Consider the following 26,528-nt stretch of genomic DNA (forward strand, 5'->3'; position numbering starts at 1 on the left):
GCTAAAACTAGAGGCCATGAGTTCAAATCCCTCTTATACATGACAGCCAATTGTGTGACCTTGGGTCAAGACACTCAACCCAATCCACCTCACAGGGTTGTTGTGGAAAAAATAGGAAGAAAATGGAATATTAGGTATGTTTGCCATATACAAATAAATAAACCAATTTGGTTGGTGCTACATGACAGACACTAATCCCTTCCCAAAATTTCAGATAGGATGTAACAATTTGGGAGTGTGTGTTTGATTTTACCTAACTTGATTAAAAGTAGGTTGTGTTAAGGCTTCTATTGTGCATGCTATTCTGGGACATCTTGGTCCCCAAGAAGTAACCAAGGATTTTATTCTTGTGCAATACACTTTTTATTAGAAAGGCGAGTAGTTTTTGCTGTGTGAATGCATTACAAGCTATCAGAAATAATACATGCACCTGGAACAATAATTTGGGCTTTTAATGGTGAACTCAGACATACATTTGAGGTAGATGAATTATCGTTAAAGCTTTTAAATGATCCAGGTTGTATGATGTTGCCTTTTGGGACAATGAGTGCATTGCTACTTGCAAGTTATTGTGTGCAGAGTTTTCATTTTAAGAGGATTGCTTCTGAGCTCACGTCTCAAAAAGAATCCGCATTTGGGGAATGCTGTGTTGGGGAATCTTTTCAAATTAGAATAGAATAGAATAGATTTTTTTATTGGCCAAGTGTGATTGGACACACAAGGAATTTGTCTTGGTGCATACGCTCTCAGTGTACATAAAAAAAAAGATACGTTCATCAAGAATCATAAGGTACAACACTTAATGATAGTCATAGGGTACAAATAAGCAATCAAATCATATTAGGAAACAGTCAATATAAATCATAAGGATACAAATGTCAAAGTTACAGTCATAAGTGGGAGGAGATGGGTGATAGGAACAATGAGAAGATTAATAGTAATAGTAGTGCAGACTTAGTGAATAGTTTGACAGTATTGAGGGAATTATTTGTTTAGCAGAGTGATGGCGCTCGGGAAAAAATTGTTCTTGTGTCTAGTTGTTCTGATGTGCAGTGCTCTTTAGTGTCGTTTTGAGGGTAGGAGTTGAAACAGTTTATGTCCAGGATGCAAGGGGTCTGTAAATATTTTCACAGCTCTCTGTGAACTTTTCATAGTCTTGACGATGTTGAAATTTCTCAACTAGCAGATCTATCTCAACTGGATTCTGAAAACACAGGGGCCGAGTGGTCTGATCTGAATTAAGGATGGTATGGAAAAAGGATTCGTAGCCTACGTTTATCCAAATTTCATAGTTGGCCACTCTCTTTATTAGGACTCATGAAAATGACATGAAATACAATCCTACAGCAACATTGTTCCTGTTTTTTGCTACCAAAATCAATACAGATTGTCGTCAACTTATAACCACAATTGAGCCCAAAATTTCTATTGCTAAGCAAATTCAGTGAGTTTTCCCCCCATTTTATGACATTTCTTGCCACTGTTAGGTTGAATCATTGCGGTTATCCATTTAATAACACGGTTGTTAAGCGAATCTGGATTCCCCATTGACTTTGCTTGTCAGAAGGTTGCAAAAGGGGAATCACATGACCCCCGAGAGAGACACTGGAACCATCGTAAGTACGAGCCGGATGACAAGCATCTAAATTTTGATCACATGACTGCAACGGGATACTGCAACAGTTGTGTGGAAAATGGTCACAAGTCACAAGTCGCTTTTTTCAGTGCTGTTGTGACTCCAAACGGTCCCTAAACAAATGTTTATAAATCAAGGGCTATCTGTAAGTTGTGTTGTGGTCGTTAAGCAGCCTATCACATGACCAGACTTGATTTTACAACCGTTTTAATGATTGCATAAAGTGAGTCACCATGGTTATGAAGCAAATCATACGGGCTCCATCCCACTCTGGGTTGGCAAAACCAAGTCTTCAAGACTTTACGAAAGAGTGTAAAATTGGGGGCCAGTCTAATCTCTGCAGGGATGATATTCCCAAAGGGAAGGCGCCACCACAGAGAAGGCCCTTCTTCTGGGTCCTGCCAGATGTATCTCTCTAGGGCAGTGATGGCTAACCTTTTTTTCCTCGGGTGCCGAAAGCACATATGTGTGCGCATGCCGACACCTATAATGCAATGCCTCCTTGCAGGGCCGCCCTGCACATGTGCGTGTAACCCCCCGCGCTCAACCCACCCCACCCACGCATGCACGGATGCCCCCCCCCCGCTCACCCCCACCCTGCGCATGTGTGGGAAAACCCCTCTGCCCATTTTGGTGCTAGCAGGCCTCCCTGAAGCCTCCTGGAACAAAAATAGGACGGGGGGGGTACGGCGCCCCCCCCCATTTTGGTGCTAGGAGGCCTCCCTGAAGCCTCCTGGAACACAAACGGGCCATGGGGTCCCCATCACGGCCCTAGGGGATGGGACCCACAACATTCCTTACCTCCCCACTCTACTGAGTCAGGTGGATGCAACTCGGAAGAGACGGTCCCTCAGATAAACCGTTCCCAAGCCATGGAGGGCTTTAAAGGCCACAACCAGCCCCTTGATTTGCACCCGGAAGCAAATTGACAGCCAATGCAGTTCCCGCAGGAGAGGTGGCACAGGTGCACACCTGGTTCTGTACAAAACCATGCGAGCCGCTGCATTTTGAACTAATTGGAGCTTCCAAATGCTTTTTCAAGGGCAGCCCCATGTAGAGTATGTTGCAATAGCCAAGACCAGAGGTAACTAGGGCGTGACTGACTGTGGGCAGGGATTGTTGGTCCAGGAAAGGGCGTAACTCTCACTCAACCCACAGTTGTGCAAAGGCCCTCCTGGCCGGTCATATTACCCAAAGGAGCAGCGGTCACAACTTTGAGGCTGGATTGTAAATAACTTTTTTTTTAAAGTCAGTTGTAACTTTGAATAGTTGTTAGCAACCAGTAATAAGTCAAGGATGACCTGTGCTTGTGTATAAATTATCTTTTAGTCAGATTTACTGAGGGGGAAAAATACTGATTTCCTGAATAGGGAATTCATACTACATTTATGTGGTTCTTATCAAAACTAAAGCCTGCTTTGTACAAGAAATAAATGTGTTTGCACAACACATTCAATCAGGTTACACACATAGCGGATGTACTGGCTCAAAAACTTAACCTTGGATGGTTTATGAGTGCAGTTTGGGTCCTTGCTCATTTGGTAACTTTACACTTCAGTGAATTGCATAAAACCCAGAAAAATGGGTTCAGCAATAAAATAAGCAAGCTGCGTGTAGTGTGGGTGTATTTAGAGAACTAGAATCCATAACGTGTTCATATGACACATTAACCTGCAACAGCTTACTTCATTGATTTTCTAGGATTCTTAATCAATAACCCATAAATTAACTATGAGCTATTTATACAATGCCCTAAACAAGAAACAGGTGGTCAATATTTGCTTTTATTTGTCTTGTGTTTCTAGGAGCAATGAGACTTCATCGAATGAGACTTCGTCGAAACATCGCCAAGGTACTTCCAATTTTAAGCGGGACAAAACCCGAATAACCAAAGACCTAAATACAAATACCCGCGAAAACCTCAGAAAACAAATATATATATATATGCTTTCTTCTCTTATCGTAGGTTTTTGTATGCATTTTTCTGGCTAACTGATGTGGCTAACTGATGAAGACCAATCAGTCTGAAATAGATCTACATTAGTCTCCCAATAGGCAGCAAAATGCTTGCTTGCTGTCTGAAAGCCTAGGATGGTGGACGTGATTTCACTGAGCTATGGCTGCAAGTTGAGAAACTTGGTGGTGAAATGTAAAATTTGTTACTACCGGTTCTGTGGGCGTGGCTTAATGGGGGTAATGTGACTGGGTGGGCGTGGCCAACTATTTTTTTTACTTTTAAAACCATTTTTTCTACAACCTCTTGGCCGAGGAGGTTGTAAAAAAAATTCTTTTAAAAGCCTCTGACGATCCCAGCTGAGTTGCCTGATCGGCTGAGGCTTTTTTTTCATTTAAAAACATTTTTTCTACAACCTCTTGGCCGAAGAGGTTGTTTTAAAAAATGCTTTTAAAAGCCTCTGATGATTCCAGCTGAGCCGCGTGATTATCAGAGGCTTTTTTTTTTTACTTTTAAAAGCATTTTTTTGGCTGAAGAGGTTGTAGAAAAAATGCTTTTAAAAATTAAAAAAAAAGCCTCTGATGATTGCACGGCTCAGCTGGGCATGGGGGAGGGGGGCAGGGATGTTTGCTACCGATTCTTCGAACCACCCAGCGCCATTGCTATCAGAGCAGGCGATCCAGTCCAAACCGGGAGCATTTCACCGCTGATATATATAACGGATATTAGGTATGTTTGCAGTCTTGAATATATACACTTATATATAAATATATATATATATATATATATATATATATATATATATATATATATATAGGTCTTTGGTTATTCGGGTCTTCTCCCATGTAAAATTGGAAGTGTCTTGGCAATTTTACGTGGGAGAAGACCCAAATAACCAAAGACCTACATACAAACACCCGCGAAAACCTGAGAAAACATATATATATATATATATATATATATATATATATATATATATATATATATATATATATATATAATAAAGGAGGGATTTTTAAAAAAATCTAGACTAACTAACTAAATAACCTGAGAACTTAAGAAAATCATGCCCTCTGTTGATCCTAATCATTTCTAGGACAATCCATAGCAGAAAGCAAATACAAACCATGATGGAGACTTTTTACCTAAGATTCCCTGTATCCAATTGTCTAGGTTTCCTCCAGACACTGGATGTGTTCACTCAACACACTGAACGCTAATCTCAGATTAACCAACATTGCTGCACTCATACAATTAACTATGTTGAAAAAATAAAATATAAAAATGATTTTTTAAAAACTTGATGCCATCCAATATATTGAATTAACATGGTTGTCTGGTTCTCACAATATGCCAACATAATATAATGGTTGGATTCATGTGACTGCACAAATCACCCAACCTGTCAATCACTGATCTAGTGTTTCTCCAAAGGTGCATTCCAATTAATACGTATGGATCTATACATGTATTCATCTCAAAGGGAAATGTTCATATTCTGCAAACACAGAAATGAGATGGAATTCTGGAAAATGGCATCTTAGGGGAGAATGAAAATGGATTTTTGGAGGGACATGTCAAGTCAAATGACTCTTGTGGAAAAAAATCTATGTACCGTATTTTTCAGAGTATAAGTCACACTTTTTTCCTCCTAAAAAAGGCTGAAAATTTGGGTGTGTCTTATACTCCGAATGTAGCTTTTTCGAAGCTTTTTTTCAGCCCTGAGGCGCTAGTGATCTTCCGAGCTTCGCCTGCTCCGACTCTCAGGTGTGAAGCTTTTTTTCAGCCCTAACGAGGCACTAGCAAGTGAAGCGATCTCTATGGTTTGTCTGCTTTTCTCATTGTTTTTCTCTCCAAAGATCAGTTGTGCTTTAGAAGCTGTTTTTTATCCCCAAGCAGGGGATAAAAACCAGCAAACTAATGTGCTGAAGCTGACCTGACCAAGGATGCTAGCCAGATGAATACCTGGTAGGCAGATTTTTTTTTTTCTCCCCAAAAACTAAGCTGCGTCTTATACTCTGGTGCATCTTCTACTCTGAAAAATACAGTAGTCACTATCCCAAAGGTGCTTTTTTCAAGAGGCAACTGGACTTTCTGGTTTTTCTTTGAAGATGTTTCGCTTTTCATCCAAGAAGCTTCTTCAGCTTCTTGGGGGAATGCTCCAATGGCCAGAGCTGAAGAAGCTCCTTGGATGAGAAACAAAACATCTTCAAAGAAAAACCACAAAGTCCAGTTGCCTCTTGAAAAAATAAAGCATCTTTGGGACAACCATGACTTGAATGACTGAGAATCTCCACATATAAGTAATCAGTAGGAATTGAAAATGGATGGAATATAATAAAAAAATGATTCATGTATAGTTTAATAATTATATTACCATAGAAGTTTCACAGAGATAGTGACAAGGCAAGAAACGGGTACTCTTAAAATAAAACTTACTTCTCACACCCATTAAAAAATTTTGGTGCTGTCCCAAAGGATTTTACGTGGTGTAAGGATGAAGGTTTGGGCTAGATATGGAGAAAGTCAGATTCAAATCTCACTCTGGCCATGGAAGATACTGGTTTGTTCATGTGATTTTTATCTGGCCTTTATTTATTTTTTTACAAATAACTCAAGGCAAACATATCCAACATCCCTTCCTCCTCCTATTTTTCCCACAACAACAATCCTGTGAGGGGGGTTGGTCTGAGTGAGAGGGACCGGCCCAATCTACCTCAGTAGCTAGGCCTCTTTGTGCTATGGAATGAAAGGCAGAATATAAATAAAATCATAAGCTTGTAGGGAACTATATTAAACTGAATGGGGTTTATTCTGGCGTATATACATACATAAAAAAGATACAGCAAATGAAAAAAAAAAGTTTTTCAGCTAGTACAAGAAGATTTATTTATTTAATTACACATGTAAGGTCACCCAATTCTATGTCTACCCCGGGCAGCACACAATGTGATTTAAGTTAGGTATACATTACATATTTTAACTGTTCTGTAGGGATGCCTGCTGGTGATTCCAGCTGAAATGCTCAGAAATCAGGGTTTGCTTTAGGAGCATAATCAACCATAGATGTGCCTGGGGCTTCATGTTGATGCCAGGGTCCATCTCCCCTTTCGTACATCAGATGGCTTGCCTCTGCTTCCAATTTCCTGTTAAAGGAAAGAAGAGGAAAGAGAAAAAAGAACCTGTGAAGCAATATTTTCTAATATTAGCCATGTCATTATATTTCAATGGCACAGAAAACAGACTGTGTTTAATTTGACAAGCAAAGATGGAAAACTATATGCTACTGGATACCTGTGCTCCTTTTACTAAGCATCTTGCCCCAACCTGGTTGACCTCCAATCAAATGGACTTCCACTCCCAGAATTCCACAGGAAGCATGGCCATTGCTGAAAAATCTAAGACCAAATTGTAGACTTAAAGATTTCCTACTGCTCCGTATGTATCAGGAAGGGATAAACTCTATGGTCTTGCTGGCTTTCAGACAGCTTCCTCTCCAGTCTAAATAGAGATGTGGTTGCTTTAATAAGTTGGTTACTCAGCCTATCTTTTCAGAAAGCATCCATTTTATTTTTTCTGAAAGACAGTGTCAAACATGCATCTAAGGAAGTGAAGGTTAGATTAAATATTCTCTCTGGGGGTAAGGGATTACACTGGATTATCTCTCAGCAGATATTTGCATAGTTTGAACATGGTTTGAGCCCTGGGACTTAGAAGGAGAACTTTTCTGTGTGACATCCGCCCTCAGAAATATCGTTCCTCTCGGGTAGATTAGCCCAGACGTTCTTGGACACACATTCTGTCTCTCTCTACGTGCCTGTGTGTAACTCTATTGAATTTCAAAGAAACAGCAAGAAAAAATAAAGAAGCAAGAAAAAAAGAAGAAGCGGCTAAAAGGAATCTTAGGGGAAAAGCAAGATAAAAGTGCAAAAAGAAAAGAGAAAGAAAAAGAGGACCGGAAGATACGGCTTGGTCATCTGGCCTGGGGATCCAATAGCATGCAAAATGGCTGTAGTGCTAGGAAAACTGAGCATGCTCTCCCACATATTGTGTTATTCAATCACTTTTATTTTCTTTCAATGTTTTCAATGATTTTTTTTGCAATTTTTAGCTATTTGGTTGCACTGTTTTAACTTTGCACACTGCTTAGAGTCACTTATGTGAGATGGGCAGCAGCTGCATACATTTTGCCAAATAAGTAAGGCATTTCAAATCTTATCACAACCACCTCAAAAGAATGTATAAAACAGGAAAGAAAGAAAAAACAGGTAGTCCTGCATTTGCTTAGTGGACGTTTTAAGTTACAACGATACTGAAAAAAGTGACTGTTTTTTCACACTTACGACCGTTACAACATCCCCATGGTCAAGAGATCAAAATTCAGACTCTTGGCAACTGGAATGTATTTATGATGGTTGCAGCATCCCAGAGTCATGTGATCACCTTTTGCAACCTTCCAACAAACAGAGTCAACAACTGCAGTGATTTACTTGACAACTATGGCAAGAAAGGTCAGAAAATGGGGCAAAAATTCACTTAGCAACTATCTTGCTTAGCCACAGAAATGCTGGGCTCAACTGTGGCCATAAATTGAGGACTACCTGTACTGTAGGATGATGATATCTGTATTCTTTACACAGAAAGGAAGGAAGGAAGTGGGGGGGGAGGAATATCTGAATGATAGAAAAAGCAAAATATGATACAATACATGATGACATATTTTGTCCCCTTTATTATTTAACATTCAATCCTCCCCATATATATTGTCTTGAGCTTCCAGAGGGAAGGTCAGATGGAAATGCATTAAACAAGTTAAGGGGTAACTACATAAACAAAACAGCACTCACTTCCTAGCTCATACCTGAAACAACTGTTCAGCATTTCTGTTAAGAAACAAGTTTCTCCTACCTTAACTTCTTTTTCTCGAATTCAATATATAACCTAGCCATTCCCTTTTCATATTCCTTTTCAGGGGGACAGTAGATGTAGCGTGAAATCCACCGACTTATAGGATGCTGGAAGGAAAACCAAAGCAGGCATTAGAAAATAATTGTGATCAACTCTATTGTATTTTGCTTGCAGAAGGAAGCTACAGGCATCAAGTGGTTGGACCAAGGTCTTTTTGGACTTTGAAAAACCAAAGTCTGCAATCTGCCTTCTGTTAACTATACTGCTTTTCAGAACTAACCCAATATCAGCTTCCAAAACTTCCTCTGATATTTCTCATATGTCCTATATCACCATGGAGAGGTGTTGCTAAATTCTGGTTTTAAATGAAAACAGATTCTCTAGAAACCCATTCAGTTGTGAATACAATTCTTAACAATATCATGCATACACATAAATATCACATTTCTTCATAATCAATACAACAAATTGGAGAATAAAAACATGAAGCCAATTACAAATACATTCCAATTTGCCTAATCTAACTTTCAAGAGCTTTATTCTCCTAAGGCTGACTTACAAAATTCACATTTTTTTTTCTTCAAGCTTTGTACTTACTTTATAATACTCCCAATGTTCTGGAATATAACCTTCTGGGATCTCAGCCAATTCAGCTTCACCTAGGCAGAGACAAGGTCATTGTGTTTCAGTGCATTAGACATATAAAAACATACTGATGGAAGAACATGAAGTCAACAAATGTTGCCAGTCACAATTTATTGTCAGCCTAACAGGAGGATAATCTCTACATCTGTAATCCTATTGAATGCACATTTATTCACCAAATTCAATGGTGAATAAATAGCTTCCACAGCTATTTAAAAATAAAAAAATATAACATGTATTGTACTTTTACGCAGCAAAGATTATGCAATACTTTCTTTTGATGTTTTGATTCACATTTTGCATCATGCCAATCGTCATCCTTGTGTTATCATTTTAATCATTTTTTTAAAAAAAAATGATTCCAAAGAGGGGAACAATTAAAAACATTTCTAATAAATTATAAAAGAATAATTGCAATACAACATAAACCCGTGCCTGGAGGCCGTGCGGATCTGGATGGGGAGGAACAGGCTCAAGCTCAACTCTTCCAAGACTGAGTGGCTGTGGCTCCCGGCATCCCAATATAGTCAGTTGACTCCATCACTGACTATTGGGGGTGAGTCTTTGGCCCTCACAGAAAGGGCTCGCAATCTGGGAGTCCTCCTGGATATGCAACTGTCCTTGGAGGAACATCTGACAGCTTTAACTATGGGGACCTTTTGTCAGGTTCGCCTGATTCACCAGTTGCGGCCCTTTCTTGATCGGGATTCCCTGTGCACAGTCACTCATGCCCTCGTCACCTCTCGCCTTGACTACTGCAACGCTCTCTACATGGGGCTCCCCTTGAAGAGCACCCGGAGGCTCCAACTGGTCCAGAATGCAGCAGCGCAGGTAGTGATGGGAGCAGCATGGCGCTCCCATGTAACACCGCTCCTGCGCGAGCTGCACTGGCTCCCAGTGGTCTTCCGGGTGCTTCAAGGTGTTGGTTATCACCTTTAAAGCGCTCCATGGCATCGGGCCTAGCTATCTTCGAGACCGCCTGCTGCTACCGACGACCTCCCATCGTCCCGTGCTCTCCCACAGAGAGGGCCTCCTCAGGGTGCCATCAGCCAATCAATGTAGGCTGGTGACTCCCAGGGGGAGGGCCTTCTCTGTGGGGGCACCTACCCTCTGGAATCAGTTGCCCCCAGAGATAAGGAGAATCCAAGACCTTAGTGCCTTCCGCCGTGCCCTTAAAACCCACTTTTTCCAGCAAGCCGGGCTGGCTTAAAAAGAAATTTTAAATGTTTTAATTGGTTTGTATTTTTAATTTTGGGCCAATTTATATATATTTTAATTGTTTTTAATATTTGTATTTCATGTTTTTTAATTCTGGCTGTACACCGCCCTGAGTCCTCAGGGAGAAGGGCGGTATATAAATTTAAAAATAAATAAATAAATAAACCCATTTAACAAGCTTAAAATCATAAACTTCTTTAAAGCTATGATGTAGGGAAATACCAAAGAGCAGCACCAATTTAATACATTTGTGGATGATCAATATGTCTGAATGTGGGGCTGGAAACAGAAGAATGACAACATTATCCAAAGGAAATGGGAATTTCACAACCGGGATATATCACAATGGGACATAATTAAGAAAGCAACTTTAGGCTGCAGCATAAAAAAGAAGCAAACAAATAAAAAGACCACTTTGAACATGCATCCAGAAAGCTAGGAGCTTTAGATCTTATTAAGCCAAATCTCCTTATAATAAAGAGAGCCGTGAAGATGTAGTCCATTATCAATTCCATAAACCAAGAAAAAGCAAAAACCCATCAGGAAGCTTCTTCCGAGAGGCTTTTTAAAAAATTCTGTAGCCCAGCCATCATCATGGTACTGTAATTAATTAGACTGAAATTTCTAAAATTCCAAGGGAATGGATTTGAAGTCCAAATATCTGGAGGGAACACAATGGAGAAAAATGATGGTTCTTCCCAAAGATACTTTTTCCAAAAGGCACCCACACTTTCTTTTTTTTTCCCCCCTTTGGAAATATTTCACTATAAATCCTTACATTCCCCACCAGTCAGTTAAAACTGAAGAAGCTTCTTGGATGACGTACAAAACGTTTTCAAAGGGGGGAAAAAACAAAGTCCAGTTGCCTTTTGGAAAAAGCACCTTTGTAACAACCATGATGTGGATGATTGAGTATCTCCATAGACATTTAGCTGATGGTTCTTCTCTTTTACAGGGAAAACAGAATTAATTCAATATCCCTGAAACAGCAGAAATGATACAATTATCTGCAATATTCAGCAATACAAACCAGAACAGAAGATTCTAAGGTGCAGAAGTACTTACCAATATAGATATTAGCAAAGGCTATAATAATGAGCACTGGGATTCCAGTTAACATAACGTACCAATTCTGTTTAAAAAATGAGGGGAGGGGGGAAGGCAGTCAGTAGAAAGCAAATCCACAAATTTTTCACTCTTTATTTATGAACCTACAAGCTGAATTATTATTATTATTAGTGTACTTTTCTTCCACCCTGACATATATGCAGAAAATTCCCAGAATTTTCAGGATCACTGAAAGATTAAATGCAATAAATTTTAGGAGCATTTAGAAATGGTCCAGTACAGGAATCCAAATTCATTTCATTCATTTTATTTATGGCCCCACAGCAAGAAAGGAATCTAAATTAAAGTATCCCTGATAAATGTCTGCTCTTTAATACCTCCAGTAAGGAGAGTTTATCACTTCTCAGAGTAATTATATCCACTATCAAACTATTCTATGTAAGAGGCTTTCTTAACATACAGTTGGAATCTGCTTTTTATGTTTGCATAGTTTGGGGTATGCTATAGCGTAGAAGGGAAAAAGAACTTATATTTGCGCTACATCATTTCAAGTATTTAAAAAAAGCTAACATACAGCCAATAACCGTGGTGAACCTATGGCGAACCTATGGCAAACCTATGGCAAGCATGTCAGAGGTGGCACGCATGTCAGAGGTGGCACGCAGAGTCCTCTGTGTGGGCACGTGTGCCATTGGCAGTTGCTCTTCTGGGTTCCATCATGCGCATGCACACTGGCCAGCTGCTCTCTTCCAGGTTGCGGCGTGCACATGTGCACCAGATAGCTGGTCCATGAGGACCAAAAGTTGTGTGTGCTCCATCACTGGAGGTTTTTGAGACTGGACAGCTATTTGTTTGAAATGATATAAGGCTGTGATGGCGAACCTATGGCACGCATGCCAGAAGTGGAACATAGCACCCTCTCTGCGGGCACGCGAGCCATCAACCCAGTTCAGCTCCGCCACGGATGCACGTATGCTTCCTGCCGGCCAGCTGGTCTTCGGGTTTCTGCCATGCATGCGGGTGGGGGGCATGTGCGCATGCGCAGAGGTGCATGCAGGGGGCCGCACGCATACGTGGGGCAGTGTGCATACAGGGCACGCGCATTGCATTTTGGGGGTTTGGGCATGCGCACACACACTTTGGGCACTCAGTCCGGAAAAGGTTAGCCATCACTGGTATAGGGTCTCCTGCTTGAGTGGAGGGGTTTGACTAGAAGACCTTCAAGGTCCATTTCAAGTCTGTTCTATTCTTACTGTTACCTCAGCCTTCTTAGAAAAACATTACCAACTCCCTCACCCTTCTCCACAAACATTTAATTTTTACTCCCCTATCAATCCACTCAGCATCTCAGCCAGTTTTTCAAATTCTTCTTAAGAGAGTGATGCCCAGTATTAGATAATACTGGTGAAAAGTGGAATAAAGTGAAGCTAATCATTCCTGTGAATTGAAAACTATATTTCTTTTCCCGCAGTCTAAAACTGCTTTTTTCCTCCTTCCGCTCTAACTTTTTCCAGACCCTGTTCCTAAACTTACCATTAATCTCAGAAACCGGTGATCATAAAACCGTGTTGCTCTGATGAAAAGCATCTTTTTTCCCTCGCTGGCATGGCGCAGTGAAACTGGAAAATTAAATTGGCATCTTAGTACAAGTCAACAGTTACTTCTACAATAGTTTCAGAATGCAAAAAGCTCTGCAATTGTTGCCTTATTTTTCAGGATGCCTTTCACACATAGCCATCCTGCAATAGGAAAAATAAAGGAGGAATCTACCCAATTCTGTTCCACATGACTGAGAAATTCTTGTAAGATTCACCTGGTGACACAATGTGTTTCACAAAGAATGGTCCTTGGTTTGAATAATCATATTAGGGTTAATAGATCTGGGATGCCAACAGACAGCCATTAGGTAGTAGCAAAGTCATAAAGCTTACAGTATACAGAGTCCTCAATTTATCACCAAACTGAACCCAAAATTTTTGTTGATGAGTGAAGACATTTGTTAAGTGAATTTTGCCCCATTTTATGACCTTTTGTGCCACAGTTGTTAAGTTAGTAGCATGCTTGTTAAGTGAATCTGGCTTCCCCATTGACTTTGCTTGTCAGAAGGTCCCAAAAAGTGATCCCACGACCCTGGGGACACTGCAACCGTCATAAATATGAGTCAGTCGCTAAGCATTCAATATTTTTGATCACATGACTATGTGGATACTGCAAGTCGTAAGTGTGAAAAACGGTCATCAGCCACTTTTTTTCAGTGCCGTTGTAACTTTAAAGAGTCTTTAAAGTTGAACTTTAAAGTTAAAACTTTAAGTGATCTGTTTTAAATCAAGGCCCATCTGTATTTTTGCTGACATCTAGATTCTAGGCCTGTCTTAAATATCTTATTTCTTTTTCATATGGCCCGGTAATTATTCCCAGTAAGAAGGTTTCTGGCCTCATTTCTATTTGTTGGTTTATAATTTCTTCTATTTGTATTTTAATTGTTTGCCAAAATTGTTTTGCCTTCTGGCAGGACCACCACATGTGGTAATAAATTCCTTTTTGATGTTTGCATTTCCAGCATAGCGGGGAAGTGTTCGGGAACATCTTTGCCAATCTGGCAGGTGGGAGATGCCACCTATAAAACATTTTATACACGTTTTCTTTATAGGATACAGATACTGTTAGTTTATAATTTATATTCCATAATTTCTCCCATTTTTTCTAATTCAATATTGCATCCGAATTTTTTTGCCCAAATTCTCATATTTTCTTTAACTACTTCTTCCTCCAATTTGTATCTTAATAAATAATTATAAGGGTTTTTTTTATCAATTTATCGTCTGTTCCCTGAAGAATTTTATCTAATTCATATGTTCCCTTTTGAAATCCAAATGTCAGTTTTCTTTAGTCATCATATGCATTTAAAAAAGAAACAGTGCCAGGAACATCAGCTCCTTATAATCCGAAACACAAGCTTGGGGGGAAAAAATGCATTTTGCCACAGCCTTTCTGAGGAGGACTCGGGGAGCTCAGCCCAACCTACCTACCTCACAAGGCTGTTGTGAGGGGGGAAAAATTAAGCAGCTCCAGAAGGAAAAGCGGAAATCTAGCAAAATAAATAAACAACAACATTGGCTCAATCTCCCAGTTTCGTTTCTCAGATTGCAGTTAATACCGCTCCCCCGTTTTCAATCCTATTGCACGCCAGGCAGAAACTCAACTGGTGAAGCTGCTGCAGGAGGGAGGACATTTCCCTCACCACCTTCAGGGGCATCTCGACACCCTTCCCAGCTCTGTCCGCTTCCAAGGTCAATTGGCCTGGAAGCCTCCGGGCATCTCCTGCCACCCCAGCCCGTCCCTACCGATCACTCCGGAGCGACTGGCACTCGGGCCTAGCAAGGCACTCCGCCCGAGCCCCGCGGACAAGGTCAGCGGCTGCCGGAGGCCGGCCCGGCCTGCCGTTCTCAAGAGGAGACTCATGACCGCCATTTCTGGTTCGGGCAAAGCCGCGAAGCTCGCAGTCGTCCTTTGCAGAGAACGCTCAGGGCTGAAGCCGCGCTGCCGCCATCTTTACGCCGGGCTGCGAGGGGAAAAAAAAAAAAAAAAAAGTACCACCGACAAGGAACAAGCTAGAGGGGCTCCGTCGAATTGCCCAGAGAAAGGAATTGTGGGAAGACGGCGGAGGCGTCATGGCGCTGACGGCGGTTTGCCGACGGTTATCCACCGTGCTTCGGGTGACCGGCGCGAGTCGAGGCGGCGCGGCGGCTTCGGCTTCCAGGTGGGGGGAGGTCCTGTCGAGCGGGAAAAAAGAGCCGGGGATACAAATTGGCTTTGAAGGGCTTGCAGGAGAAAGTGCGAATGGTGGCGAAGATGGGGAGCCTCCCCTGGCAAAGAAATGCATTTTGAGGAAGGGGCATATAATAGGATTGAAGCCTTTTCTGGGAAACTGAATATAGAATAGAGCTGGAAGGGACCTCGGAGGTCTTCTAGTCCAGCCCCCTGCTCAAGCAGGAGACCTTATACCCTTTCAGACCAATGGCTGTCCAATCTCTTCTTAAAAAACCTCCAGTGATGGAGCACCGACAACTTCTAGTGGCAAGCTGTTCCACTGGTTAATTGTCCTCACTGTTGGGAAATTTCTCCTTAGTTCCAGGTTGCTTCTCTCCTTGATTAGTTTCCATCCCTTGCTTCTTGTCTTGCCTTCTGGTGCTTTGGAAAATAATTTGACCCCCCTCTTCTTTGTGGCAACCCCTCAAATACTGGAATGCTGCTATCATGTGTCCCCCCCCAGTCCTTTTTTTCTCTAGACTGGCCAAACCCAAATCCTGCAACTGTTCTTCATATGTTTTAGTTTCCAGGCCTTGGATCATCTTAGTTGCTCTTCTCTGAACTTTTTCCAAAATCTCAACATCTTTTTTTTTTATAGTATGGGGACCAAAACTAGATGCAGTATTCCAGGTGTGGTCTTACTAGGGTTTGATAAAACGATACTAATATTATTTTTTTTGCTTTTAATTTATATGCTTTTTTTTTGCTTTTAATTTATATGCCGCCCTTCTCCAGAGACTCAGGGCGGCTTACAATGCGTTAAGCAATAGCCTTCATACTTTTGTATATTTATACAAAGTCAGCTTATTGCCCCCACAATCTGGGTCCTCATTTCACCTACCTTTGAAAGGATGGAAGGCTGAGTCAACCTTGAGCCTGGTGAGATTTGAACTTGCAGTAATTGCAAGCAGCAGTTGTTAATAACACTCTTACAGGCTCTTAAACAGGATCTACTTAATGTGATCTTGATTCTATGCCTCTGTAGGAAGTTAGCACCCACCCCTTTCCTAGAAGAATGAAATATTTTGGGAAATATTAAAAAGGCAGAATATTATGTTTCCCTGGATGAGAAATGGAGAAGCATGTTTTAAAGACAAAGCAGCTCCCACCTTCCTGCCCCCACCCTTTTGTTAATGGGCCAGAGGCAGAAACTCAATCTTTGTCAATGGACCTCATCTGCAAGACAATGGGACCCATCTAGGACAGAAACTCACCACATGGCACCTGGGAAGATTATATCAGCCAGCAGGGCTAGCTAAACCCCCCACCCCCACCCCCTGGAAGTCTGACAACCAATCATGATACTTTTTCTGGGCCCCAGGAAGTTCAAAGCCAGAGAGAGAGCATAAAACCCGGAGGCTCGCTGTATCTGTCCCTTTTCTGTTCAGGAACTCAAGCCATTTGGTCCTGTCCACCATTAAGCCATCTTTCCAAGCAGTCTCCATGTTTCCAGTGTCTTTTTCCCCACTTGGAACTGAACCCAGAAGGATATTTCTTCCAACACCTTTGTTTATACAACCCAGTATTGTATTAGCTTTTTGGGCTGCTGCTGCTGCACACTGCTGACTCATATGCAAGTGATCGTCCACTAGGACTCCAAGGGCTTGATAATGTAGACCTCATGAAAGTATGAGCTTGCTAGGGAAAAAAAAAATTGGTAAAGCCAGGGTCTGGTTCCTCTATTTAAAACCATTCAGGTTCCCTTGGTTAAATAAGTATAGGTAGTCCTCGACTTATAACCATTCGTTTAGTGACCATTGAAACTTGCAATGGTACTGAAAAAAGTGACTTATGACCGTTTTTTACACTTACAACTGTTGGGGCATCCCCGTGGTCACATGATCAAAATCCAGACGTTTGGCAACTGGTTCATATTTATGATGGTTGCAATATCCCGGAGGTTATTTTGATCGCCTTTTGCGACCTTCATACAAACAGAGTCAATGGGGAACCCAGATTCACTTTACAGCCACTTTACAGTGTTACTAACTTAAAAACTGCCGTGGTTCACTTAGCAAGTGTGGCAAGAAAGGTTTTGAAATGGAGCAAAACTCATTTAACAACTGTCTCACTTAGCGACAGAAATTTTTGGCAGTCAGAGGTTGAGAACTACCTGTAAAACCTGAGTATTTACTTTTAACTAGAGAATAATTTTTAGCCAAGTGACTGACAATAATGTTAATGGTGCTTCTGAAACTAGATAGTATTTTATCAAAAGGAATATTTTAAATGTACATGCTTAAGAGGAAAAAACTATCTACTGGAACCACATCTGATTTTTCAATATGCTTAAAATGTTGTTAAAACAATTCTTACTTTTTTTTTTTTTTTTGTTCAGAGGACTCATTGGTGATTGGCCAAAAAAGTCTACAGAAGTGAAGATTTGTCCCTGTTCTGTATTGCTACATACATCAGTATCTCGAAATGCATTGGAGGAATTTTTTGATGACCCCAAAAACTGGGGAAAGGAGGTTAAATCGGGTAAGATACCCTTGTAAATAAGAGAATGTAGTATTATAAGATATTCAGCAACAGTGCATATTGAGTCTCGATTTGTAAAAATTGCTGCTTATAGAATCCTTTTTTTTTCCAAAAGTGGATATTTCAGCCATTAGTCTAATTGTCAGACCTGTGACTTTAAATATCTCTGATATTTTCTCTGATAAGAAAGATCTCCTATATGGAGAATTAAAGCAGGGAAAGTGCCTCAGAGGGAGACCACAGCTGCGATATAAGGATATCTGCAAGAGGGACCTAAAGGCCCTGGGAATGGACATTTAACTACTGGGAAACCTTGACCTCCGATCGTTCAGCTTGGAGGCTAAAGACGCAGCATGGCACTCTCCAACTCGAAGAGACACTTGTTCGGCAGGCTGAGGCAAAGAGGCAGTCCCGGAACCAATGAAATCTGGGGGCTGGGAGGGGACAGAATGTATCTGCCTCAGTGTGGAAGGGTTTGCCACTCTCAAATTGGCCTTTTTAGTCACACTAGATGCTGTTTTAGGACCTCTATCCAGAGCACAATACCATAGTCTCTTGAGACTGAAGGATGCCAATGCAATGCCTTTAAACACAAATTTTAAGAAATGGATTACAACTATTTGTATTGTCTGTTTTGGATTTACTTCTGCACGAGTAAAAATGTTCTAAGTTGTCCTAAATAATTTCATTGCTTTTTTCCTGACTTTAATATGCTTTAAGTTCTCCTGCATTCAAAAAGTATGTTACAAATGATTTTTGTTAATTTGTTTTGAGTGGCTCTGATGAAATCTGCAGTTAGCAGTGATCAATGGGTAGCTCCATGTGCCAGAAAACAAGGTTTTCTTTTAAAATAATATGTGATCCCAAGCCATAAATGTATATTGTTTGGCTGCCAATACCTAAGTGGCTTCTGAGGAAATTTTTCGTGCATCATCCTAAAATCCATAATGGGAAAAAAGTGTTGTGCTGCTTTTCAAGAAAAACCCGGGGAAGTTGATAATTGTTGACTTTTAAAATATAGATAATATAGAATAGTTAAATAAAACAACAGAAAAGCAGCAAACTGAAAACAATCCCCAATTTAGCAGAAGAAGAGACATAAAATACAAGTAGTATTGGACTCTAGATTTCAGAATATACAGCTTTTAAAAGAAAACCTTTGAGTAGCTACCAAAATACCAGCTATTTCCACTTAATCAGCACTGAGTAAAAAATTAGTATAGTCTTAAGATCAGGAGACTTTCAGGAAGATGCTCTTGCTTTACTTTGCTTTGTGGCTTCCACAGGAGATTCCTGGACGGTCGAACAGCTTCGAGGCAAAAGCAGTGACGATTTGCATAAGCTTTGGTGAGTGTTTCTTTGTATGATTTAAGAGGCCTGTCTTTCCTTGTGACAAGCTATTTGGAGAACTGCTTACCCACTTCAAAAAAAATATGTACCAGTATTAATTTTCATTTGTAATCACAAAGCCTTTTGCTCTTGTCATGTCTCTAGATCAGTGTTTCTCAACCTTGGAAGCTTGAAGATGGGTGGACTTCAACTCCCAGAACCCCCCAGCCAGCACTGCTGGCTGGGGGATTCTGGGAGTTGAAGTCCACCCACCTTCAAGCTACCAAGGTTGAGAAACACTGATCTAGATATTCAGAAATGTAAACATTTATAGCTCAGATTCTATAAAGGGAGTGTCAATGAAGAGGGTTGTGTGGAGTAGGGCCAGGTAAATCCAGTTCCAGTCCACTCTTATCTGCAAAAGAACACTGCCTCTCAGCCCAACCAATATCATCAGATTTCTATGGGAAAAATTTGAAGAAGAAGGAACTAAGTATGCTGGCTTGATCCCCTGAAGTCATAGCGCAGCTTAAACACAGTATGTTAATAAAGATTATTTGTTTGGCTGGGATTTTACACTGGTTTTAAATCAAAATTGATAAGAAAGAGAAGGGCATGAGGTATAGGAGAAGGTTTTGGAGTGGGTAATACAGATAATCCTAGACTTACAACCATTCATTTAGTGACCATTCAAAGTTAACAACAGCACCGGAAAAAATTACTTATGTCTGTTTTTCACACTTACAACCCTTGCAACTTCCCCAGGGTCATGTGATCAAAGTTTGGACGCTTGGCAACTGACTCATAGTTATGATGGTTGCAGTGTCCTGGAGTCACATGCTACTTTTTGCGGCCTTCTGATGAGCAAACTCAATGGGGAAGCCAGATTCACTTAACAAATGTGCCACTTACTTAACAACTACAACGGTTCACTTAACAACTGTTACAAGAAAGGTTGTAAAATGGGGCAAAACTCACTTAGCAATTGTCTCACTTAGCAACAGAAAAGTTGGACTCAGTTGTGGTTGTAAGTTGAGGACTACCTATAGATTATTTTTTTTAAATGTGAAAAACATGGGAAATTAAGCATAAATCGCAGAGTGTTGAAAGTTGAAAAGGGACAAGAGTGAAGAAACGTAAGTGCTGAAGTGCAAAAGTATCTAAGGAGGGCGCGTAAAGAGTAAAACATGCCTATAAAAAGAGAGTTTAGAAAGGCAAAAGTCCAAAGGACAGGAATGTAAGGAAATTATAAATAGTGGAGACATAGAAGAAAGGAGATGTGAAAATACGATGGAAGGGACATAAGTGGTGGGTTGGAAGGAAGGAAGGAGAAGGCTAGAAGAAGAAGCTAAAGCAGGCAGAGGGCTGGTAGATTTGAAAATTAGACTAGTGGGGAAATTCCACCAGGTGCGGCTTCTCCTTTCATTGTGCCTTTAAGCAACTCTGAGGGAGAGCTATGTCCTAAAAGCAGCAGATGATGGTAGCTTGCAGAATTTCTCATTCCACAATGTATGTACAATAAAGTTCAGCTGCATCTAATACAAGTAAATTTTCTTAATATGACTATATTGATATTACAATTAGTACTGCTGTGTGGCAGTACCATTTTATTTCCATTTAATTAAAATACATGATGATTTGTAGTTCAGTAAAAAAGCACTAAAATGAAACTGAGCTTAGCTATTCTCCATCAAGGTTGACTCAGCCTTCCATCCTTCCGAGATCGGTAAAATGAGGACCCAGATTGTTGGGAGCAAATATGCTGACTCGGTAAACCACTTAGAAAGGGGACTATGAAGCAGTATATAAGGCTAAGTGCTATTGCTATGGAAAATATTGTCCATTGTATAACTCAATCAAAAAATTGGGTTCCACCATGATGGAAACAACAAAATATTTTTCCAAGAAGGATATTTGTGTGTTTCAAGTATCCAAAGTATAGTGTTGTATTTAATTCTTATAAGTTTTAACAACTTAATATGTCTCCCATCCTAAATCTATCTCCCATTTCTTATTGAGAATCATTATCCTGTCTAACAATGTCATGTAACTTGCTAATAGATACTCTTTCTCAGGTATGTCCTGCTAAAAGAGCGAAATATGCTTTTAACATTAGAGCAAGAAGCAAAACGGCAGACTCTGACAATGCCAAGTCCAGAAAGATTGGAAAAGGTAAATTAGAGTCGAGAATGTCAATGGCAATAACCTGTTCTTTGTTAAAAATAGAGAATTAATACACAAGACTGTTTATGTGATTTAGGATAAGGAAGGTTTTAAATGTTCTTAATTCCAAGAAGTCTTTTTGATCCGTTAATTTGCCTTGAAATTTGTCATGAGTGCTGATTCTATGGAACTTGCCAGCTAATGGAGAAGATATTTTTAGTTATCTGGTTCTCTAAAGAAGCTGCAAGTCATACAGAGACTATATTAATTCCTGAGCTGCTCCTTGCTAAAAACATCTGATCCAGGCAGAGAGCTGGGTTCAGAATAACAGATTGTAAGGGATCTTGGAGGTCTTCTTGGGAGACCCTATACCCGTGATGGCGAACCTATGGCACATGTGCCAGAGGTGGCACACAACACCCTCTCTGTGGGCACGCAAGCTGTCATCCCAGTTCAGCTCTGCCACGCATGCGCACGCGCCTCCCGCCAGCCAGCTGGTTTTCAGGTCTCTGCCATGCATGCACGGGGGGAGATGCGGATACACGGAGGACATGCGGGGGGCCGCGCGCACATGCGCGGGGGCCACACACACATTGCATTTGGGGGGGTTTGGGCACGCGCACATTCGCACACGCAGACACTTTGGGCACTCGGTCAAGAAAAGGTTAGCCATCACTGCCTTATACCATTCCGGATAATGGCTGTCCAATCTCTTAAAAACATCCAATGGTAGAGCACCCACAACTTCTGAAGACAAGTCCCAAATGTGCTTTTTCAGGAGGTAACTGGACTTTTTGTTGTTTCTTTTGAAGACATTTAGCTCCTCATCCAAGAAGCTTCTTCAGCTCTGACAGGATAGTGGGGAATAGAAGAATGGCTGAAGAAGCTTCTTGGATGAGAAGCAAAACATCTTCCCCCCAAAAAACCAAGGAAGTCCAGTTGCCTCCTGAAAAAGCACCTTTGGGACAACCATGACCTGGATGACTGAAAATCTCTACAGACTTCTGAAGACAAGCCATTCCACTAATTAATTGTTTTCACTGTTCTCCTTATTTCTAGGTTGGATTTCACCTTGATAAGTTTCCGTCTGTTACTTCTTGTCCTGCCCTCAGGTGTTTTGGAGAAGAGGTTGAGCACCTCTTGTCTCTGACAGCCCCTCAAATATTGTCACTCCTAGTTCTTCTGTTCATTAGACTAGACATATCCAGATCCTGCAGTTTAGTTAAACTAGACATATCCAGTTGTGCAATTCAAGACATTAATGATAGAGAGGAAGGCTGTTGACACCCTGTCCAAGATGCTGTCTTTATGACTTCCTGTTACGTTTCTGATAATTCTGATATGTTTAATGTAAATGTTATATTGGGAAAATAAATGAGACAAGAGTTCAGGATAGAAAAATAAGCTTTCAATATATTAGAGTCAATTTATTTATGAATAGATCTGCAAATAGGAGAGATCAATGATGAAAAAAGCCAAATCTTTACTGAGAAGTTTATGGAAGCTCTCACTCATCCAGGTCATGGTTGTCTCAAAGGTGCTTTTTCAAGAGGCAACTGGACCCTCTGTTTTTTCTTCGAAGACGTTTTGCTTCTCATCCAAGAAGCGAAACGTCTTCAAAGAAAAACCAGAAAGTCCAGTTGCCTCTTGAAAAAGCACCTTTGGGTTTACTGAGAAGTGTTTCTTTACATTCCCTATCCCTGTCTATTGTGGGGATACCCACAATTTTTATTTTTTTTTAAATTTGATTTATATGCCGCCCTTCTCCGGAGACTCAGGGCGGCTTACAATGCGTTAAGCAATAGCCTTCATACTTTTGTATATTTTATACAAAGTCAGCTTATTGGCCCCACAAACTGGGTCCTCAATTTACCTACCTTAGAAAGGATGGAAGGCTGAGTCAACCTTGAGCTGGTGAGATTCGAACTTACAGTAATTGCAGAAAGCTGGTGTTAATCACAATGCTATCACTCTGCTGAGCCACAATACCCAGTAATAAGCGGGTATTACTTACATAGGAATTCTTTCATTTGGTATTCTTTCATTTGTAAAGAGTAATTTTGGATGGTTTCATTCCTTATATTAAGGCAAAGCCATGGCTTACTACAGTGTGTGAATCTAACCTATAACTACGTAGACCTTGTTACAAGACTAAATAACCCTGAATGATGTTGAGAGTATATATGAGCTCCACCTGTTGAACACCCCACTTCTGTTTTATATCCCTCAGGTTATAAAATCCATGGAAAGAATGGACCAGGTCATTCAGGAACGGGAAGACGCTTTGCGACTTTTGCAGACTGGTCAAGAGAACGAATGGCCAGGGGAATGGAGATATGATTTCCTTGGGCGTATTATTTGGTAAACTGGCACATTAGATGTGTGGTGCATTTAGGAAATATTGAATAAGCGCGAAATTTGATGTAATAATAATTTCCAGGCTCAATGAAAGAGGTAGCCAAGTAGGAAAATGTTTGTCCGGGTTGTGGTAAGCACTAAACAGCTAGGACACACATGTGGGAATTGCAACAAACTTGCACCCTGAAGCACTGCTAGCAATTTTTCCATGACTGGGGATGTGGGGGAGGGGTTTCATGCGCTATCTAGATCCTGTTTTACTCACATGCATAGACCGGTTCCTAACGGGCCACGGTCCGGTAATGGTCCACAGCCTGCGGGTTGGCGATTGTGTTCAAAAGGGTTTTGTTTTTTTTTTATAACAAGTCAACAATCCATTGTCAGTCTTCATAGGGATATTTTAAGGAACAAATATGGTAATGATCATGTATTTTCAGAACATTTTTTTTGTACTTCTGCGCGAGCTGCATTGGCTCCCGGTGGTCTTCCGGGTGCGCTTTAAGGTGTTGGTTCTTATCTTTAAAGCGCTCCATGGCTTAGGGCCAGGGTATTTGCAAGACCGCCTGCTGCTACCGATAACCTCCCACCGGCCAATACGCTCTCACAGAGAGGGCCTCCTCGGGGTGCCGTCGGTCAGGCAATGTCGGCTGGCGGCCCCCAGGGGGCGAGCCTTCTCTGTGGGGGCACCCGCCCTGTGGAATGAGCTGCCTCCTGGAATACGATTGATCCCGGACCTCCGGACCTTCCGTAAAGCCCTGAAGACGTTTTTATTTCATCAAGCCGGCCTAGCCTAAATGGTTTTTAATTGGGATTTTAAATTTTATGGATTTGGGGTTTTAAATTTGGGTAGCCAATGATTTAATTCTTTTAATTATCTTAACTTTTGCATTTGTATGTTTTTTAATTTTGGCTGTTCACCGCCCTGAGTCCCTTCTGGGAGAAGGGCGGTATACAAATTAAATAAATAAATAAATAAATAAATAAATAAATAAATAAATAAATAAATAAATAAATAAATAAATAAATAAATAAATAAATAAAAGCCAATGAATTCAAGCAGTTTCAAATAAAACCAGCACATTACAGCAGCCGGGGAATTATGGGAGTTGAAGTCCAAACATCTTAAAAAGCGAGAGGATGATTTTCTTTGGGTTGACGGAAAATTAGAATTTAGAAGCAGAAAACATTGTAGGTAAATCTTTCTGCAATTGCCTTCCAACATGAACGGTCACTTTTGTCCTAAATATTTTTCCCATTTCTGTTGGTGGTAGGTATACTTTCAGAGAATGGCCAATTCCCTGGTACTTGAACGCAAGGCACAAGAAGAAACGATTCTATTACCTGTCAAATGTCAAGCCTTTTATAAGGTAATAGTAGCATGCTTTAAAATGTAAATGTTATTATTTTTTTATTATCTTTATATTGGAGAGAAATAGCTTTTCCACTCCATGCTAACTTCTGGGGGTCGGTTTCATCCCACAGACTTCGATATGAGAAACTCCTGCGCATGAAATACAAGAAGGAGGCAAAGCAAAGGAGAGAGAAGCGTTTACAGGAAGAAGCTCTAGCTGCAGAGTCTCAGAGTTAATACGGAACTGAAAGTATTTGACGTTTGAGAAGACTAGAGGAATAACAAGAGGGCTGCTGTAAGTGAAAACATGATACAAATGCTTTGACTTTGGTCATTACTTACGAATGGACACTAAGGTGGGAAATATTTTGTAAGTTCAGAAAGCAGCTCATTTTTTTATTACCAAAATAAAACTTCTCCATACCTGCTGTGATTTTTTTTTTCATTTGTACCTGGGTCTCCAGTCCAGTGTAAAAATCTTTTATCTTATGTTTTATAAAAGCCGCCTGCAATAGAAAGGACTAGGTATTGTCTGCAATTCTCTGACTAGAGTAGGAGTGCCCAACTATGCCAACTTAAAAGACTTGTGGACTTCAATTCACAAAATTCTGGGAGTTGGAAGTCCACAGGTTTTAAAGTTGCCAAGACGGGACACCCTTGGACCAGACCCTTAAACAAAATAAAAATTAGTGTTCTGACCTAGACTTCCTGATATAGTAAAAAGTACACAATTAGTCCCAACCCCCCCTTTTTTTTAACAGCTGTGAATTTCTTTCATTCACAGCACGTGCTGAATCACCAAGAGTTTATAAATAGTCCAACAGAAGTCTGCCAAACTCATTCGGATAAGGCTGGTAAACACCTTTATCTTCTTTGACACACTGCCAAAGACCTAATTGGCGATTATCTTGGCAAGGCCACACGGAAAGTCAAAAACGGAGCTTCAAAATGCAAACCGACACCATCCACAACTTTGCTTCCTGCAAAGGCCCACGTGCCTTTGCTCTTTATTTCTTATGGGACGAACCAATTATCTCCAAGCCTTATTCTTGAGTTGTCCCTTTTGTTTTAACTGTTCTTGCCTTCTGGCAGCTCTGCGCACGCACGCACTTGGAACAGGCTCCCCCTGTTCCTGTCTCTCTGATGTCTGACTCTGGAGGCTCCGGAGTCCACACGTAACTCCCAGATGGCCCTGGCCCCATCTCTGCCTCTGACACAGAGCTCTCGTCCGAGCCTTCCCCCGACTCCAGGACTGGCCCATGTTCCTCCCCAGCCTCCTCACTGTCCAACTCTGGTATGTGTGTAAGATTAAATGTTTTGATCCATTAAATATATGGTAGGGGTGTATCCTTTGTTCATTTTATTTTAGAATTTTTATTCAGCCTTTATTATTTTTATAAATAACTCAGCAAACATATCTGATACTCCTTTCCCCTCCTGTTTTCCTGACAACCACCCACCCTGTGAGGTAACTTAGACTGAGTGAGCAGGGCTGATGGTAAATATATACATAAAATCAAACTTTGATATTCCCAGCAAAGATGCTTGTGGCCAAGGTCATACCATTAATAACTGCATTTGTAGTACCATATTATGCTAAATCAGAA

At 40.8% G+C, this 26,528-nt stretch overlaps 2 protein-coding genes across 2 annotated transcripts; one reads left to right on the forward strand and one right to left on the reverse strand.

Annotated features, from left to right (window-relative positions):
* Nucleotides 1-6,379: 6,379 nt before the first annotated feature.
* Nucleotides 6,380-15,019, reverse strand: NDUFB5 (NADH:ubiquinone oxidoreductase subunit B5). The gene is made up of 6 exons (XM_034438927.3): nucleotides 14,774-15,019; nucleotides 12,963-13,048; nucleotides 11,427-11,493; nucleotides 9,096-9,157; nucleotides 8,499-8,605; nucleotides 6,380-6,736 (listed from the first exon to the last, which is right to left on the reverse strand). Exons 1-6 carry the CDS (start codon nucleotides 14,898-14,900, stop codon nucleotides 6,616-6,618), a joined length of 570 nt encoding a protein of 189 aa, XP_034294818.1. The 5' UTR covers nucleotides 14,901-15,019; the 3' UTR covers nucleotides 6,380-6,615.
* A 33-nt stretch (nucleotides 15,020-15,052) lies between these two features.
* On the forward strand, nucleotides 15,053-25,349 carry MRPL47 (mitochondrial ribosomal protein L47). The gene is made up of 7 exons (XM_034438926.3): nucleotides 15,053-15,189; nucleotides 17,578-17,720; nucleotides 19,007-19,067; nucleotides 21,125-21,221; nucleotides 23,443-23,573; nucleotides 24,842-24,937; nucleotides 25,053-25,349. The coding sequence occupies exons 1-7, from the start codon at nucleotides 15,101-15,103 to the stop codon at nucleotides 25,156-25,158; spliced, it is 723 nt and encodes a 240-aa protein (XP_034294817.1). The 5' UTR covers nucleotides 15,053-15,100; the 3' UTR covers nucleotides 25,159-25,349.
* Nucleotides 25,350-26,528: the final 1,179 nt, after the last annotated feature.

Source organism: Pantherophis guttatus, chromosome 6, assembly GCF_059756535.1.
Source record: "Pantherophis guttatus breed Tessera chromosome 6, ASM5975653v1, whole genome shotgun sequence".
Taxonomy (NCBI): Eukaryota; Metazoa; Chordata; class Lepidosauria; order Squamata; family Colubridae; genus Pantherophis; species Pantherophis guttatus.